Source organism: Leopardus geoffroyi, chromosome D2 (assembly GCF_018350155.1).
Source record: "Leopardus geoffroyi isolate Oge1 chromosome D2, O.geoffroyi_Oge1_pat1.0, whole genome shotgun sequence".
NCBI lineage: Eukaryota > Metazoa > Chordata > Mammalia > Carnivora > Felidae > Leopardus > Leopardus geoffroyi.
Window position 1 is genome coordinate 47,481,090 of NC_059334.1, and position 16,820 is coordinate 47,497,909.

The window sequence follows — 16,820 nt, forward strand, 5'->3', positions numbered from 1 at the left end:
CACAGGAGCTTAGCAATACCACACCACCTGCCTCCATCCACCAGGACAGAGGTTCTCTGAGCCCTATTGTGTGCCAGGGTCTGTGCTGGGGCATTTGTTTTTCAAGAACACTCCTTAAGATTTGCAGGGCCGAGGGCATGCCACAAGTCTAAGTAATTAAGAGTTCAAGATCCAGCCACGCATGGCCCAGCCCACGTGCTCCTGAGGGTCCTACTGTCTACTCCCCATGGGTTACCTTTCCCAGGGGAAAGCGCTTCCCTGCTGAGGGCCTGAAGGCTAGCTGGTCTTCTGGGCAGAACAGAAGGATGTGGGGCCTGGCCTGGGCCTCCTGCAATGCCAGGACCCTGCAGGACTCATGACAGGGCCTGGCCCAGTCAGCCTTCCCAGCGGCCTCCTCCCCAACACCTTGCTTTCCTTCCTGGACTTCTGGCCAGCGCTGAGGCATGCCTCCCAAACTAGCTTGCCAAGTGGAGGAAGGAAGTGAGATTTCCTGGTTATCCGCCAAGGAGTTCCTGTTGGTCACTGAAATAAAAGCAGCCCCTCCCTTGCCGTCTAGTTTCCAGGCCCCCACAAGGCTAGGTTTCCTCTCTGGACACACCACCCCCCTCTTTGGGCCGCCTGGTGCACACACAAGTCCCCCTCCCATATGAATGTGTGCTGACCCAGTTCCTGAACTTTGAAAACACTTTATAACACCAAAAAGAAAAAAAAAAGGCTTTGTATCTGGATATATGTGTGACATGGGGGCCCTTTACAGCCAGAGTGGGGACAGGGACCTCTCTCCTGGGGTCCATGGCCCACATTTCTCCAGGAAGCCCCAGCAGGTCAGGGGCCATCTCAGGGTCACATGACTGAATAGGAGAGCCTTAGGGTTTGAGTCTGGGTCAGCCTGGCTCCAGGAAAGGGACTCACACCAGCACACAGGCTGGACAGTTTCTCAATGTGTCATGTGTGGCTCAATGAATAGGGCTCATCTGGGTTTTGGGGGGGATCTCTGTTCTCTGAGTATCTCCAGAGCTTTCTCTGGGTCAGCTCCCACCAACACTGTCTTCTGTGAGGCTCGTCATGGGCCAGCCACAAGCCATGACGGATGCCAACACCTCAGGTCACATGCCGCTTCCAATGGGGAAGTGGGTATGAGGCGTGCCATGTGGCCTACAAGCCGGCAGACCCTGCTGGTGTGGCCCTAGACAAATCCAGCCTGTCTTCTCTCTCCCAGGAGGGTTGCCTACAGCCGACCCACCCGCCGCACCGCAGCCGGCAGGCTCTTCCTCCAGCCTGCAGCAAATGCCCTGCGAGATAAGCCTCACCTTCCTCCCCGTGGCTCACCAAGCCCTCCTCCACTAGCCTGTGCTCACTGCTCAGCCTCACCCAGTTTTCCCCTCCAGGCCAAGCTGCCCTCCCCCTCCTGCCTCAGCAGGGGCTGCCCTCTTTTCTCAGAACTCCATCCTTCCTGTCCCAACCAGATTGGTTCCCGCACCCCGTTCCTGCACCCGGTTCCTGCAGACTGGCTCCTGAAAGCTGAAGTTTCGCTTCATGCACCAATCAACTCACCAACAAGTGCTGGTGCGGGGCGTGTGCTGGGCGGTGGCCTGGAGAGACCGGATCCTTGCCCCCAAAGAAGTCAGAGCACTGCGGGGAACGAGATCCCAAACAGGCACGTAGGAAGGCAAATATGCGATTAGGATTGTGAGGAGATCTGTGAGGGAGCATCTCCAGGGCTCTAGGAGCAGCAGCACGAATCCCACACAGAGCAGGTGACTCATGAGGAGGCTTCAAGAACGGAACTTGACAGATATCCCAGGGGGCTGGGGCGCAAAAGCACGGGGTGATGCACGTGATGGGGCTGAGGAGGGCCTGTGGACACAGTAAACGCTTGGGCCTGTCCTGGCAGCAGGGGGAATCTGTTAAAGGATTTTAGCCAGGCAGGCACGTACACGATCAACTCTCACTCAGTAAGTCTCCTCCTCCAGGAAGGCCTCCCAACACCCCAGTTCGGATCAGAGGCTTCTTCTCTGGTTTCCTCCGTGTTTCCTTCATCTCAGCACTTAACATACCACATCGCGACTGTCCTTCCTATAGACTGTCAGTTCTCAGATAGGGGCCTGACGTTGTATTGCAGCAGAGCCTGACAGAAATCAATATTTGCTTAATGAAAGAGAAAGCCCCAGTGTCCATGTGTCCCAGGACAGCACGGTGGCCCAGGAGCCCAGCTCCACACCTTTCACCTCTTCCCCTGGACAGCAGCTCATTGACAACACCGCCCAAAGGTTTGCCTAGGTTTCTGAGGGGGTACAGCCAGATTCCAGGCAGAAATTCCCCAGCTGCTCATCCGTTTTGTTCAGATGAGCAGGAGAGAGAAAGCCAGTTCATCTTACTGAGAACCATTAGCCCCTTATTTAATGGAATCAAATTTAATAAAAGGAGCAGTTCAAGCAATTCTGGAGGATAAATGAGGGTCTGGATGTGACAGAGATGCTTACAGTGACTTTAAGGAAGAAGCACAAGTGGTTTAATTTGGAAGTGAGTGAAAAAGTCTGCTGATCTGTGTGCCAGCCGGGCCAGCTTCCGTCCAGGGTGCAAGGACCACGGGCAATTCCCAGCAGGCACTGTGCTGAGGTTACCCCAACCGCCCTTACCCCATGAGGCATGTTTCTCCCCTCAGGATTCCCTAGATCAGTGCCGTATGTTTGAGAGATGTTAAGTATCCCAGACCCCTCCCCAAAGAGCTTCCTCCAAATCACCCATCTGCCAGGTCTCTTAAAAACTCATTTCAGGCCCCCATCTCTGGAATGCAAACTAGAATAGGCTTACTTTTCCCTATTCCTCTCATTAAGTATAGCTTAAAGCCTAGATGTTACACGAAAACAAACATAAGCAAATCCTAAAAGGTGTAGAGAAGAAGGCAAAGTGGCTGAGGACCTTGGGAGCCCCGCTGGACACAGCATGTGGCCTGAGGTCACAGTGTGGCTGCCACAGCTGCTAAAAATATGAGTCAATAAAACAGACTTTCACTCTCCTCTAAGATTTCTAAATTATGTGTGACAGTTCGGGCTAAAAAATAACACGTCTATTGTAGTTCTCAGTGTCTGTAGAGGAAATATTGAAGAAAGGGACAGAGACACAATTGCCTCTTTTCACTTGAACTGTGAAAATGTTGACAACAATAGATGGTGATACGTTATGTATACATAATGTAATACCTACAGCAACCACTAAAAAGGCTATGAAAAGCAATATGTTCAAAAACACTACAGACAAATCAAATAGAATTCTAAAAGATGTTCCAGTAACATACAGGAAGGTAGGGAAAAGAGAAATGAAACAAAGAGAACAAGGAGAAATCGAAATATAAAGTGGCAGACTGAAGGCTATGACATAACAATGTAAATTGTAAATGTGTACCAGTTAAAAACATAAAGTCTAAATAAAAAATGATTGAGCCATATTCTGTCTACAAGAAACTCACCCCAAACATGATATAGATAGGTTGAAAGTAAAAGAATGGCAGAAGAAATGCAGGCATTAGCAAAAAGAAAAGAGGCATCAGTTATATTAATATCAGATAAATTTCAGAGCAAAGGAAATTATTAGGGCCAGAGATATTACATGACATTTTATTACATTACATAATTATAAAAGAGTCGATCCACCAAATAGACATAGTAATCCTAAATATCTATAATCAAACAGCAGAGCTACAAAATACGTGAAACAAAAACTTATAACACTGAAAGGAAAAATAGACAGAGGCACAATTAGAGTTAAAGGCTTTGATCGGGGCACCTGGGTGGCTCAGTTGGTTGAGCATACAGCTTCGGCTCAGGTCATGATGTCAGGGTTCGTGGGTCGGAGCCCCGCATCGGGCTCTGTGCTGACAGCTCAGAGCCTGGAGCCTGCTTCGGATTCTGTATCTCCCTCTCTCTCTACCCCTCCCCTGCTCACACTCTGTCTCGCTCTCTCTCTTAAAAATAAACATTAAAAATCAATCAATCAATCAATCAAGGCTTCGATAACCCTCTCTCAACAAGTGGTAGAACAACTAGACAAAAAATTAATGATGATATGAAAAGAATTCAACGACACTATCAAACAATAGGACCCAACACCAGCAGAATAGGCATTCTTTCAAGCCCTTATGTAAGATATACCAAGATATCTAGACTATATTCTGCATCAAACCTTAACTAAATTAGAATAATTTAAATGATACAAAGTGTGATCACAATGAACTCAACTAGAAATTGACAGTAGAAAGATAACAGGAAATTTTCCAAATGCTTGGAAACCAACAATACTTTAAATAATTCATGGGTCAAAAAGCAAGTCCCAAGGGAAATCAAAATATTTATTTACCAGGGCGCCTGGGTAGCTCAGTCGGTTGAGCGTCCGGCTTCGGCTCAGGTCATGATCGCACGGTTTGTGAGTTCAAGCCCCGCGTTGGGCTCTGTGTTGACAGCTCAGAACCTGGAGCCTGCTTCATATTCTGTGTCTCCCTCTCTGTCTGCCCCTCCCCTGTTCATGCTCTGTCTCTCTCTCACTCTCAAAAATAAATAAACATTAAAAAAATATTTATTTATCAAATGAAAATGAAGACACACATATCGGGGTTTGTAAGTTGCAGCTAAATCAGTGCTGAGAGGGCAATTTATATCATAAATGTTTACATGAGAAAAGAGGAAAAGTCTTCAAACAATAATCTAATATCCCAGTTGAAGAAACCAGAAGAACATCAAAATAAAGCTAGAAGAAGCAGAAGGAAGTAAATAATAAAGATAAGAGCAGAAATCAATGAGATTGAGGAGCACCTGGGTGGCTCAGTCAGTTAAATGTCTGATTTTGGCTCAGGTCATGATCTCACAGTTCACTAGTTCGAGCCCCACATCAGACTCTGTGCTGATAGCTCAGAGCCTGGAGCCTGCTTCAGATTCTGTGTCTCCCCCTCTCTCTGTTCCTCCCCGCTCACGCTCTGTCTCTCTCTCTCAAAAATAAACACTAAAAATTTTTTTAGAAAAATATATCAGTGAAATTGAAAACAGAAAAATAATAGAGAAAATCAATGGGGAAAAAAAAACAAAAACAGTTCTTTGACAAACTGACAAACCTCCAGCAAGGCTGACAAAGGAAAAAGGAGGGATGACGCTAATTACCAGTATCAGAAGTTAAACAGGGGGGCGCCTGGGTGGCGCAGTCGGTTAAGCGTCCGACTTCAGCCAGGTCACGATCTCGCGGTCCGTGAGTTCGAGCCCCGCGTCGGGCTCTGGGCTGATGGCTCAGAGCCTGGAGCCTGTTTCCGATTCTGTGTCTCCCTCTCTCTCTGCCCCTCCCCCGTTCATGCTCTGTCTCTCTCTGTCCCAAAAATAAATAAACGTTGAAAAAAAAAAAGAAGTTAAACAGGGATATCACTGCAGACCATGTAGACATCAGAAGGATAGTAAGGAAATATTGTGAACAACTCTACACACAAAAACTAGGTGACTTAGATAAAATGGACTAATTCCTCAAAAAGTACAAGCTGTCACAACTCACCCAATATGAAACAGATACTGTGAACAGCCCTGTAACTATTAAGGAAATTGAATTCATAATCTGCAACCCCCCAAAAAGAAATCTGCAGGCCCAGACAGTTTCAGGGGAGAATCCTAGCAAACATTTAAAGAAACACATACATCATTTATACACAAATCCCATCCAGAAAATAGAAGAGGAGGGAACACTTCCTAATTCATTTTGTGAAACAACATTACTTAAACATTAAAACCAGAGAAAAAATGGTGCGGGGGAGAAAAAAAAAAAACACTACAGACCAGTATCCCTCATGAATATAGATTCAAACAGCCTTTCCAAAATGTTATCAAGTAGAATTCAGCAAAATGAAGGAACTATACATTGTGACCAAATGGAGTCTATTCAGGGATGCAAGGCTAGTTGGATATTCCAAAATCCACCAATGTAATCCACCATATTAACAAGCTGAAGAATAAAATCACATGATCATGTCAAGCGATGTGGGAAATGTATTTGATAGAGTTCTACAGCCACTCATGAAAGAATATTTGGAAGACTAGGAAGAGAAGGAAACGTCTTCAACTTAACTAAGAAACTATAAAAAAACAACAACAACAACAACAACAAAACAACACCCTGCAAGTAACATCTTACTTAATAGTGAGAAGCAAGACGCTTTCCCACTAACATCAAGAACAAACAATCTGCCATCACCCCACCTGTTCAATAAAGGACTGGAAGTTCCAGCCGTCCAATAAGGCAAGAAACAGAAACAAAAAGCATACCATTCAGAAAGGCAGAAATAAGACCATTTGCAGATCTTGATCTATATACAGAATTGCAAGGGATCTAAAAACTAACACCTAGAATTAGTAAGAGATTTCATTAAAGTGGCAGAATACGAGATCGACATACATGAACCAATTACACGTCTACATATCAACAATTACACATAGAAAGAGCAAATTCACATACAACACAACTTACTATCACTCCCCCCCAAAATACTTAGGTATAAGTCTAATAATGCATGTACAGGTCTCACATACTAGAAATTCCACAACAGGGGTGACTAGGTGGCTCAGGAGGCTACGCGTCCAACTCTTGATTTCAACTCAAGTCACGATCTCATGGTTAGTGAGTTTGGGCCCCACGTCAGGCTCCTTGATGTCAGCAAAGAGCCTGCTTGGGATTTTCTCTTTCTCTCCCTCTTTCCGTGCCCCTCCCCAGCTCGCTCTCTCTCTCTCTCTCTCTCTCAAAATAAGTAAATAAACATTAAAAAAAATCCACAACAGTAATGAGAGAAATAAAGAGTCTTAACAAATGGAAATACAAACCAAATTCATGGAAAACACAACATAATAAAAATGTCCAATCTCCCCAAATTGATTTATAGATTTAATGTAATTCCTATCAAAATCCTGGCAAGATTCTTTTGTCGAAATAGATAAGATTATTCTAAAATTTACATGGAAAGGTAAAAGAAATAGAATTGCTAAAAAACTTTTTTTTTTGAAAAGTAAGGGTACCATCTTGAAACATATATACCTACAGAAATCAAGACTGTGGTATTGGCAGAGGGACAGACGCATATACCAATGGAAAAGAAAATACGACCCAGAAATAGTCCATAGAAGTATGATCAACCGATTTCTGACAAGGGAGCAAAATCAATGCAACAGAGGAAGGATGGTTTTTCCCACCAATAGTTCTGGGGCAATTGAATATCTACAGGCAGCAATAACAACACCAATTAAGCATCCTGAGCTAAATTCACAAATAACTCTGGATGGCCCATAGATTTAAATATAAAATATAAAACTCTATAACTTTGTGAAAGGTGAAGTGGAAATGGGGTGATTTATGTCAAGGGATTTTTAAAGGGAACCAGGAGGCCATGAAGGAGATGGGCCTTATGTACATCCTCACCGGGTAGAACCATGAACTTTTGAATTGGGACAAGCTGCAAATATTGCAAGGACTCAGCCTGAACACCTACCCAGCTGCTATATACGGTAAGAGATTGCTCAGTGATAGCCTTAGTAACCAATTATATTCAGTCAAGATTACTTTTCTATTGCCGACAGCAATGGAAATTCTTTGTAAACAACATATAAGCATTCCCTTTGTCTTTAGACACCCTTGACTTCTGTCCCTTGGAGGGGCGCTATTTGGATTGCTGCCCAAACCTGTGTTTCCTGAATTGCAATTCTGAGGCCCCAATCAAGGCTTTTATTTTTGTTTTTATTTTCATTCTATTCTATTCTATTTTTTAGTTGACAACTTTTAAAAGAAAACATAAAATAAAGTCTTGGAGACTTAGGGTGTGCATGGTGAAAGCTTCTCAAATGGGATATCAAAAGCATGATCCATAAGAGAAAAAATATCAGTAAATTAGACTTACTTAAAATTAAGTACTTTTGCTGTGTGAAGAACTCTGTGGAGAGGATGAAGAGATCAGCTAGAGACTGGGAGAAAATATTTGCAGGTTGCATGTTTGACGAAGGACTCATGTTCAGACAAATTAAGAACTCTTAAAATTCAATAGAAAAGGAAAAACCAAGCAAACCAGTTAGAAAATGGGCAAAAGTCATGCAGAGAATTCTTGCTTGATCAAGACATTTTGCCTCCCCTTTCAGGGGTCATGACTTCTTCCTTCACCTTCTGCAGCCTTTCTGAGTGACCCTAGTGTATGGTTTTCTTTTGTTACATTTGTTGTAAACTGTTACACAGCAAAAGAAACCCAGCAGTGAAGAATTCTTTCCACCTGGAATCCACACACTGCTCGACTCTGAAACATTGTGTTGGCAGGAATCTGAAACAGGGGAAAAGCTGTCAGGAAAGATTTTTACAAAGATCTCAGGGACTAAGAGCCAAGGAATAAAGTGATGACTTTGACTTGTAAGATAAAAACGAATTTAATTCTCTTTACCCAGGCCTCTGCCATCTTTTCATTATAAATTAAGGGGGGAAAAAGCCTCTGCTCTCTTCAATAACTCTGGCTCTTTCAGTGAAGAATGTTTTAGCTACTGGAACATAATTAAAGTGATATTGTATTTCTTTTATTATCATGATTATAATAATACATAGATTTCAGCGGGTGCTTTCCAACAGAATTAAAACAGAGACAGATGGCTGACGTTTTGGTTGGAATTAGAGACCATAGGAATATTTTATATGGCAGCCTTTTAAAGAGGAAGGTGCAAACCTCTGAGAAAATGCCTTAGAAATTTCACCAGATCTTATCAATAGCTATTCTTAGAACAATATTTTAGCAAAATTTAACAATATGGATCAGTTAGTAATTAAGTGGCAAATAATTTATTTAGAATTGTGACAAACATAATCCAAAATCTAGTTGTAAGTCTTTTATTATTATGTACATGAGCCTTTCTCAGATAGGTATCTTAATGCTTCCAAATGCAAAACCCTGAGAAGGACCCAAGAGCAGTTATGCTTTTTCTAGCACGAAATGGATAACTGAAATCATTAGACTATCAGGCAAACTCAAAAATGAGGAATGTTCTATGAAAAAAAAAGGAGATGGAAGCTTCTAAAATATCAACCATAAAAGACAAAGGTTGTGCCGATGTTCCAGATAAAGAAGGCTAAAGAAACAAGGTTATCAAATGTAACACCTTCCCCTCCACTGGGTCCTTTGCTGAGCTCAGTGAAAGCTACAAAGGGCATTGGTGGGTGTACTGAAATACTAACTGAGACAGTGAAAGGACTTTGTCAATGTTAACTTTCCTGTCGTTGATAACTATGCTGTGGTTATGCAAGAGATGGTCTCTATTCTTAAGAAATACACACTGACAGGGTGCCTGGGTGGCTCAGTCCGTTGGACATCCGACCTTGGCTCGGGTCATGATCTCATAGTTCCTGGGTTCCAGCCCCACATCGGGCTCTGTGCAGACAGCTCAAAGCCTAGAGCCTGCCTCGGATTCTGTGTCTCCTTCTCTTTCTGTCCCTCCCCTGCTCGCGTTGTCTCTCTCTCAAAAATAAATAAAACATAAAAAAAAAAAAAAAGAAATACATACTAATGTATTTAGAAGTTAAAAAAAAATATGATATATACAACTTACTCTCAAATGGCTCTGAAAAAAAGATCTGTCTCTCTCTAAATATGTGTGTGTGTGTGTGTATATACATATATATGTGTGTGTGTATATATATACACACACACATATATAATATACATTAATTTGTTTTATATAAACATATCTCTCTATAGACAGCACATAAGATAACGCAAATCGTAATTTGATTAAGAAGTCAGCAAATCGTATAGGTGTTCTTTGTATGATTTATTCTTACAACTTTTCTTTAAGTTTGAAACTATCTTGAAATAGAAGACTGAAAGAACAGTTTTAAAAGTCATGTCGGTTTTCCATGATGACACTACTACTTTCTATTCTCAGCTGGGAGGCAGTTTGGTATTAGAGCTAAAAATACAGCTTTTTGGCATCAAAATATTTGCATTTGAATTCCAGCAGTCCCACTCACCTGCTGTGGTGACCTCTGGTAAGCTACTTTATCACTCTGCGCCTCAGTTTCCTCATCTGTGAAATAGGCATGCTGATAAGAGCATCTGCTTTGTGGGCTATTTGTGAGAAACAAATGAAACCTACATAGAAGTGCTGGGCGAGGCACCGTGCTCAGAATCAGCTTTCAGGAAGTGGGTCGTTATGACGCTTTCCAGAAAAGCATTCTACATGCAAGGGAGAAGACATAGTAAGAGCTGAGTTTAATGCCAAAGAAGGAGGGGGAAAGGGCCAGGGAGAGGGAAAGGGAGAAAAAGGAGGGGGTGGGGGGAGAAGGAGGGGAAACAGATGAAGGAGAAGGAGGAGAAGGGATCTTACCTACAAGTTACCAAGATTCATAAGCTACAGTAAATTAAACAGTGTGACATGACTCAACACAGACAGATGCAAAACGTGGCACAGAAGAGGAATCCCATTGATTCAATGGGTTCAAACACTCATTAAATGGGTGTAAACTAGAAGAAGCACGGTGAAGCAGGAGAGAAAGGAAAGATTGTTAAATAAATGATATTGAGACAATGGATGTTTTATACCCCCCAAAAAAGTAAAACTGGATCCTTTGTTTAGGCCACACACAAAATAAATTCCAAGCAAATTGTGAAAAATGCAACTGCCTCAAAGAAAAAAAAAAAAAGGCCAAATTCTTAGACAAAACAGAAAACCCAAACACATCAAAAGTCAAAGAATGATAAATGTGATTGTATCACATTTAGAGACTTCCGCAGAGCAAAGTGCGCCACCAAAATAAAAGATAAGCAATATACTGAGACAGCGTATTTGTGAAAAATATGTAAAAGACCAATAACGAAAGAAAAATAACAAGAAATTTACAGAACAAAGAATCCTGGCTCTCTGGTAAACATATATTACATATTCTCACTGGTAATCAGGAACATGTAACCTAAAAACTTGGAGATAATATTTTACAACTCCGATAGGCAAAAAAAATGAAAAGTCTGACAATACTGAATCTTACTAAATCTGTAGAGGGACAGAGATGTCCAGATCTCACTGACGGAGAGCAATCTGGCAATATCCAATAAAGGGAGAATCGCGCATCCCCATGACAATGACACCTCTTCCAGACTGTCTCCCAGAAGAATGAGAGTTCTAGAAGATGGAAAGGCCCATTGCAGCATCGGCTACAGAGGCAAAAAGTTACAAACAACCCAAATCTGTCAGTACCAGAATGTATGTCTAAATTATGATACAGTGTTGCATCAGAATCCAGTGGGCAGTTGAAACAGATGGATGTGATCAGAATGGGGAGCTAATGCAGCAGGTTGAGTATGCTGTGGTGACATTCAGGTCACAAGTTGAACACCTAGAAAGCAGCACAGGAAGGAGGTACAGAGGTGCTGTTTCCTCTGGAGGAGAGAGGAAAACCAGACAGAGGAGGGAAGCCTAAAGGGCATTAACTCCATTTGTGACATTCCGTTTCTCTGATGGATGCATTGATTTACGTATCTCCCTTCAAATCCATGTATCTAAAACAACCAGCTGAGGTTTTTAATGTGTAATTCAAGGTGTTGAGTCCATATGTTCATTACATGGATCTCAGTTTTAAAAATGGGGGGGGGGGGGGGAATAGTGGATCATGCAAGCCTTGACCTTGGAGTCATGCAAGCCTTGGAGTCTATAGGCAGAGATGCCTACCATGTCCCCAGAAGTCCTCACACACAGCTCTCCCACACATCCTGGGGTGGCCAGCCTGGTCACCTGCCCTCAGTTACAGGGTGTCACTCAGTAATCCTCAAGGTCTCTTTCACCAGCTTCTCATAAAGGAAAGTCTCCACTATTCCTTATGACTTTCAACAGGCTATCATGCTATTTTTTGTTGCACAGAAATTTATTTGGTATTAAGAATATATATAAGATCATTATGAAAAATTTCAATCCAAAGAAACTAAAAGATGCCTCCTTATCCTATTTCCTAGAAAGAGTAAAAAGGAAACAATTAACAATTTGCTGTATTTACTTCCAGCCAATTTTTGGAGAGGCAAGCAAACATGTTGCAAAATATAACTACCTAACGATAACTCTGTAACTGTCACTTTGTCACTTCTCCTCTGTCCATGTCAGTTCCGAGGAAATTATGTCTTTTATGTAAACATATTGGATATCATTAGAAACCTTCAAGTATAATTGATTTAGCCAGATTCCAACTGAAAATCACTTGTTTCTGGTTTCCACTGGGGTCAGCAGTGCTGAAGCACCCCATTAAATATTTTGGGGAGGTTTCATCCTATTATTTCAACAGGATAAGTACCTGAAGGTGGAATTTCCAGATAAAAGATTGTGAACAGCTTACACTTTGCTACGTATTTTCAAATTGCCTTCTGAGAAAATTGGTTCAAGTAGTATTCCAAATATCCAACAGTGAGTACTCACCCCATGGCAGATACCAGGTGCATGCTTTAAATGTGGTAACAGACTTGAGTTCCCTCAATAGCCCTATGAGATTGGTACAATCATTATCCCCAACTTACAGATGAGAAAACTGAGCAGAAAGGATCAACAGCCCGTTCACATCCCGGGACCGGTAAATAGCAGAAAAGGATTAACATTCAGCAGGTGTAGAGCTAGATAGACACTCCAAAACGCTATTTTCTCTACTAATAATATGGCTGTGATGTCTCGGCCAACGAATTAAAACCCCATCCATAAAGTGCAGATCATGGTGGGACCTCTTTCATAAATCTGTCGTAGGGATGGAATGAGCTAACTCGAGTGTTTAGGGGAGTATGCAGCCTATGGAGCGCACTCAAAATGTTAAATGTGGCTATTTGTTTTACTATTTGTGACCTTCAGCATTTTCAAGGTCTATTGTTTGTTTGGATTTCTTCAGCAAGCTGCCTGTTTGTACAATACGCACATTTTTTTTCATTGGATTTCTTAAATTTAACTTCCTCCCCCCCCCCTTCCCCCAGGACCCACTGGTTTGTATATCTAGGTAAGGTCAAAAGCAGACACAGGTTAGAACATCTGCCACCTTCTGCCGCTTTACAGAGCACACTTTGCACTTTCTGCCCTACACACTCTGAGTTCTTGATTGTTGATTCTAGCCATCCCCTCACTGCCACTGCCACTCGTTACATGTGCCCATTTCCATGTGTAAACTGATAGATGCTGAGGCTCTCCGACTGACAGGCTAGCTCCCAGAAAGCCAAAGTCTTTGTTCACTCCCAGGCTGGGTGCAGGCTTCAGGGACGTGGGAATAACACTGCCCATGTCCAGGATACAGGCTGTTGCTTCCCCGACAGAAGATTAGATCCAAAGACAGGCTGCTTGCCTTTGAGTTTTGACCCAGTGCAAGTTCTGAGAAACAGCATCTTTGCAGAGACGAGGGACTATTTTGTTGCCTTTTTAAGAGATAACAGTTAACGTCAAAGGGAATTTTGCAAAGTCACATGGCTCTTTCAACCCTGTCTCTGTCTACACATATCTCATGTCTAATCATCATTCTATGCCTCGGTCCCTATCTCTCTTGTTCTTTTCCTCCCTGTCTGCTTCTCTGATCTTCTATCTCTCCCTCTGTATCTGGCCCTACTTTTCCGTTAGTCTCTGCCTTTCTCCCTTCTTCCTGCTTTTGATGCACAGAACTAAAGATGACTTTAAAAAAACCAGGATACTTCTGGGTGACTAAGAGCCTACTCTGCTCCCCAATAAGACTGATTCACCACTGACTATAAAGAAGCACCTACATCCCCACATTTTCTCATTTTATGTAATTATTTCGGTTTGACTTAATTAAATGGAGCTTAATTTTCATACAATTCTGGAAGCTAGGCATTATTATCCCCCATTTTACTGGTCCAGAAACTGAGAGAGAGTCTAAAAAGCCTGCTGCCGTTTGGTACCAATGGAGCCATGATTTAAAGCCAGGTTGGTCTAAGTCCCAAGCCCAAAGCTCTTTCTACCACATGACCCTTTCCTGTTCCCCTCTGGCCCAGAAGAAGCCTTTGTAAGTTGCAGCTGGAAGGAAACAAACAAAAATCATTTTCACTGCCTTGTGTCTCAAACTGAAAAAAGCTGTCTATTCAAAGGGACTCATCTGTGCTTCAGGGACTGAGCCCCAGTGAGCTAATGCTCCCCCAGTTTCCCACTCATTGAGGCACCCCTGCCATGGACGAGTCACGTCCACCCTGTCTCTGCATTCCTCACTCACCTAGGAGAAGGAGGAGGGCTCTCAGCATGCTGGCCCCGGAGCCCATGCTGGCCTTCTGCTCCTGGCTCCCCTCCGAGCAAGCACTGTGGCTGTCTGACCCAAGGCTGTGAGGGACAGAAGCCACATTCCGCGTGACAGACAAGGCGGAAGCTGCCGCCACGGCGGCAGTGGGGAGGCTGCTCAGTTCCTCTCAGCTCTGTCGAAGGGCAGGGCTGAGGGAAGTGCGTGTTGCCTTTGCCCTGTCAGTCGGTGGAAGGGAGCAAGCCCACGGTGAGGGCTCACTGAGGCACGCTGGGGTACTAGTTATCACAACACTATCTCCTGTGATCTGCCCCCCACCACACACACACAGCACGGGAACAGAAGGGCACCTGGGTGCAGATTCTTGCCCACAGACCCAGGCCGATAAGTCTGGGAGGGGGGTGTGGGCAAAGTTGGTCAACATGGATGTCCGGGTCCTGCAGAAACACCCGCGGCTCTGGGTCAGGGACGACACCTCTGAGTCTGGGGAGGCCTATGACTCTCTTCTCAGAATAACATTTTTGATGTCCGAAATAAAGTAGCTAGGATCATAAAAGAAACCAGTTATGCTGAATCCAAATCCTTATCCAATATCCAAATACTTATAAAAAAACACTTATGATATGGAAATGTAGGTGCTTCTTTATCTGCACAGTCAACAGCAAGGTCTAGCTCAGGTGCAGTAACTACCACCATCCTGACATCATGACAAAGGTAAAGGATATTTAGAGCTATCTGCACCAGCTAAAATGTGGATGGAAATAGGGGCTCCTGGGTGGCTCAGTTGGTTAAGCGACCACCTTCGGCCCAGGTCACGATCTCACGGTTCATGGGTTTGAGCCCTGCGTCGGGCTCTGTGCTGACAGCTCAGAGCCTGGAGCCTGTTTCAGATTCTGTGTCTCCCTCTCTCTCTGCCCCTCCCCCACTCGCACTCTGTCTCCCTCTGCCTCAAAAATAAATAAACATCAAAAAATTAAAAAAAATATATGGATGAAAATATCTGCAGTTCCTACCAGCAGTGAAGGCACCCATGCAGTGATATCACTGTGGTTTATTGGCTATCCTCACGTTGGAAAGGACCGTTAAGTTTCCACGAGAGGGTAGAGGCCTGAGATGTGATGTTTTCCCCATCCACGTTCACAGAGCCCACGGCAAGCACCCAACGCGGGAAGACCCTTGGTTGTCAACACAGGCTCGACCAGCAGACTTGGGGCCGTGTGTTTCCATACTTCTCCTTGACATCTGCTTGACTGTGCAAGCCTCCAGCTCGAATGTGCGAGAAATCTCACTTTCCAAAATGCAAAGCCCCTTAATGACAACTGTTGAGCCCCTTCCAAAGGGGCAGACCGCAGTTAACCTCTTTGTCATTCTCAAGCTTCCTCTGCCAAATCCCTAAAACAGCTAACTCACAGAGCACTTCTGTCCTTCTGAGTCTCACGTAAACGATGGACACGCGCAGGGCGGGCCGTTCGCCAGAAAAAGCGGTTTTCTTCGCTTTGGTGCCTTAAGGTTCCGTCCCTCTATCCAGGCACACTTTATTTCATACCAAATACTTTGGGTCAGTCTTCACCTATGCCAGGAAACATACTCCCTCTGGCTTCTCCTGAAATGTGTGCACTTTTTTTATTATTATTATTTTTTAAGTAGGCTTTATGCCCAGCAAGGAGCCCACCGTGAAGCTGGAACTCACAACCCTGAGATCAAGACCTGAGCTGAGGGGCGCCTGGGTGGCTCAGTCGGTTAAGCATCGACTTCGGCTCAGGTCATGATCTCATGGTTCATGGGTTCGAGCCCCGCCTCGGGCTCTGTGCTGTCAGCTCAGAGCCTGGAGCCTGCTTCGGATTCTGTGTCTCCCTCTCTCTCTGCCCCCCCCCCCTCCCGCCCACACTCTGTCTCTCTCTGTCTCAAAAATAAATAAAAAACAGTAATTAAAAAAAAAAAAAAAAGACCTGAGCTGAGATCAAGAGTCCCATGCTGAACTGACTGAGCCACCCAGGTGCTCCATGAGACGTGGGAACTTTTAAAACTTTCATCCTGCTTAATGGAGATGTTGGTGGAAGAAATATTTCACTTCCTAAGCAAACTGTAAGGCCATGCCAGCGTAGACATGGTAAGTCATAGGCAGGGGCTGGGGGACTGCAGGAGATGCATCAGGGGAGCGGCAAGCAGGCCTTGGTTTCCCGGTGCACAAAGAGGTCCATGTTTTGTGAAATCATATTTGTAAATGTTGGTACTAATTTTAAAATGTTTTTTACATGTGGGTAGGTCAAACCAGATGTCGGTATGTAACTTCACCTCTAAAATACTTCTCGAGAGCGCTTCCAGGGCTCAACCTCTCATGTATAAACCCAAGACAGGAAGTTCCTGTGGCAACTTCTGCTTTTTACACTGCCACAATCTCCTGAGACCGGAAAAGTCAGTGTCTGCTACCTACTTGCATGGAGAAGAAGGAAATACAGACACTCAACTGTCCCGTAAGCTAGGATCCGTAAAAAAGACCTGACACCTAGCCAGCGCACCTGGTTATGAAGGGGATCTCAGTGGGGTGTGATGCCCCCCACCTGCCAGAGTGGGTACCC

At 43.9% G+C, this 16,820-nt stretch overlaps 1 protein-coding gene across 3 annotated transcripts in view; it reads right to left on the reverse strand.

Moving 5' to 3' along the window:
- Window positions 1–14,404, reverse strand: part of TMEM273 (transmembrane protein 273) — a 34,961-nt gene extending 20,557 nt beyond the window's left edge. For 2 of the 3 annotated variants that reach the window (XM_045437999.1, XM_045438000.1), the window contains exon 1: window positions 14,221–14,404. In XM_045437999.1, the coding sequence (XP_045293955.1) occupies window positions 14,221–14,266 (46 nt within the window). In that variant the 5' untranslated portion in view covers window positions 14,267–14,404. The remainder of the gene's footprint in view (window positions 1–14,220) is intronic. The other variant, XM_045438001.1, reaches the window with a different exon arrangement.
- Window positions 14,405–16,820: the final 2,416 nt, after the last annotated feature.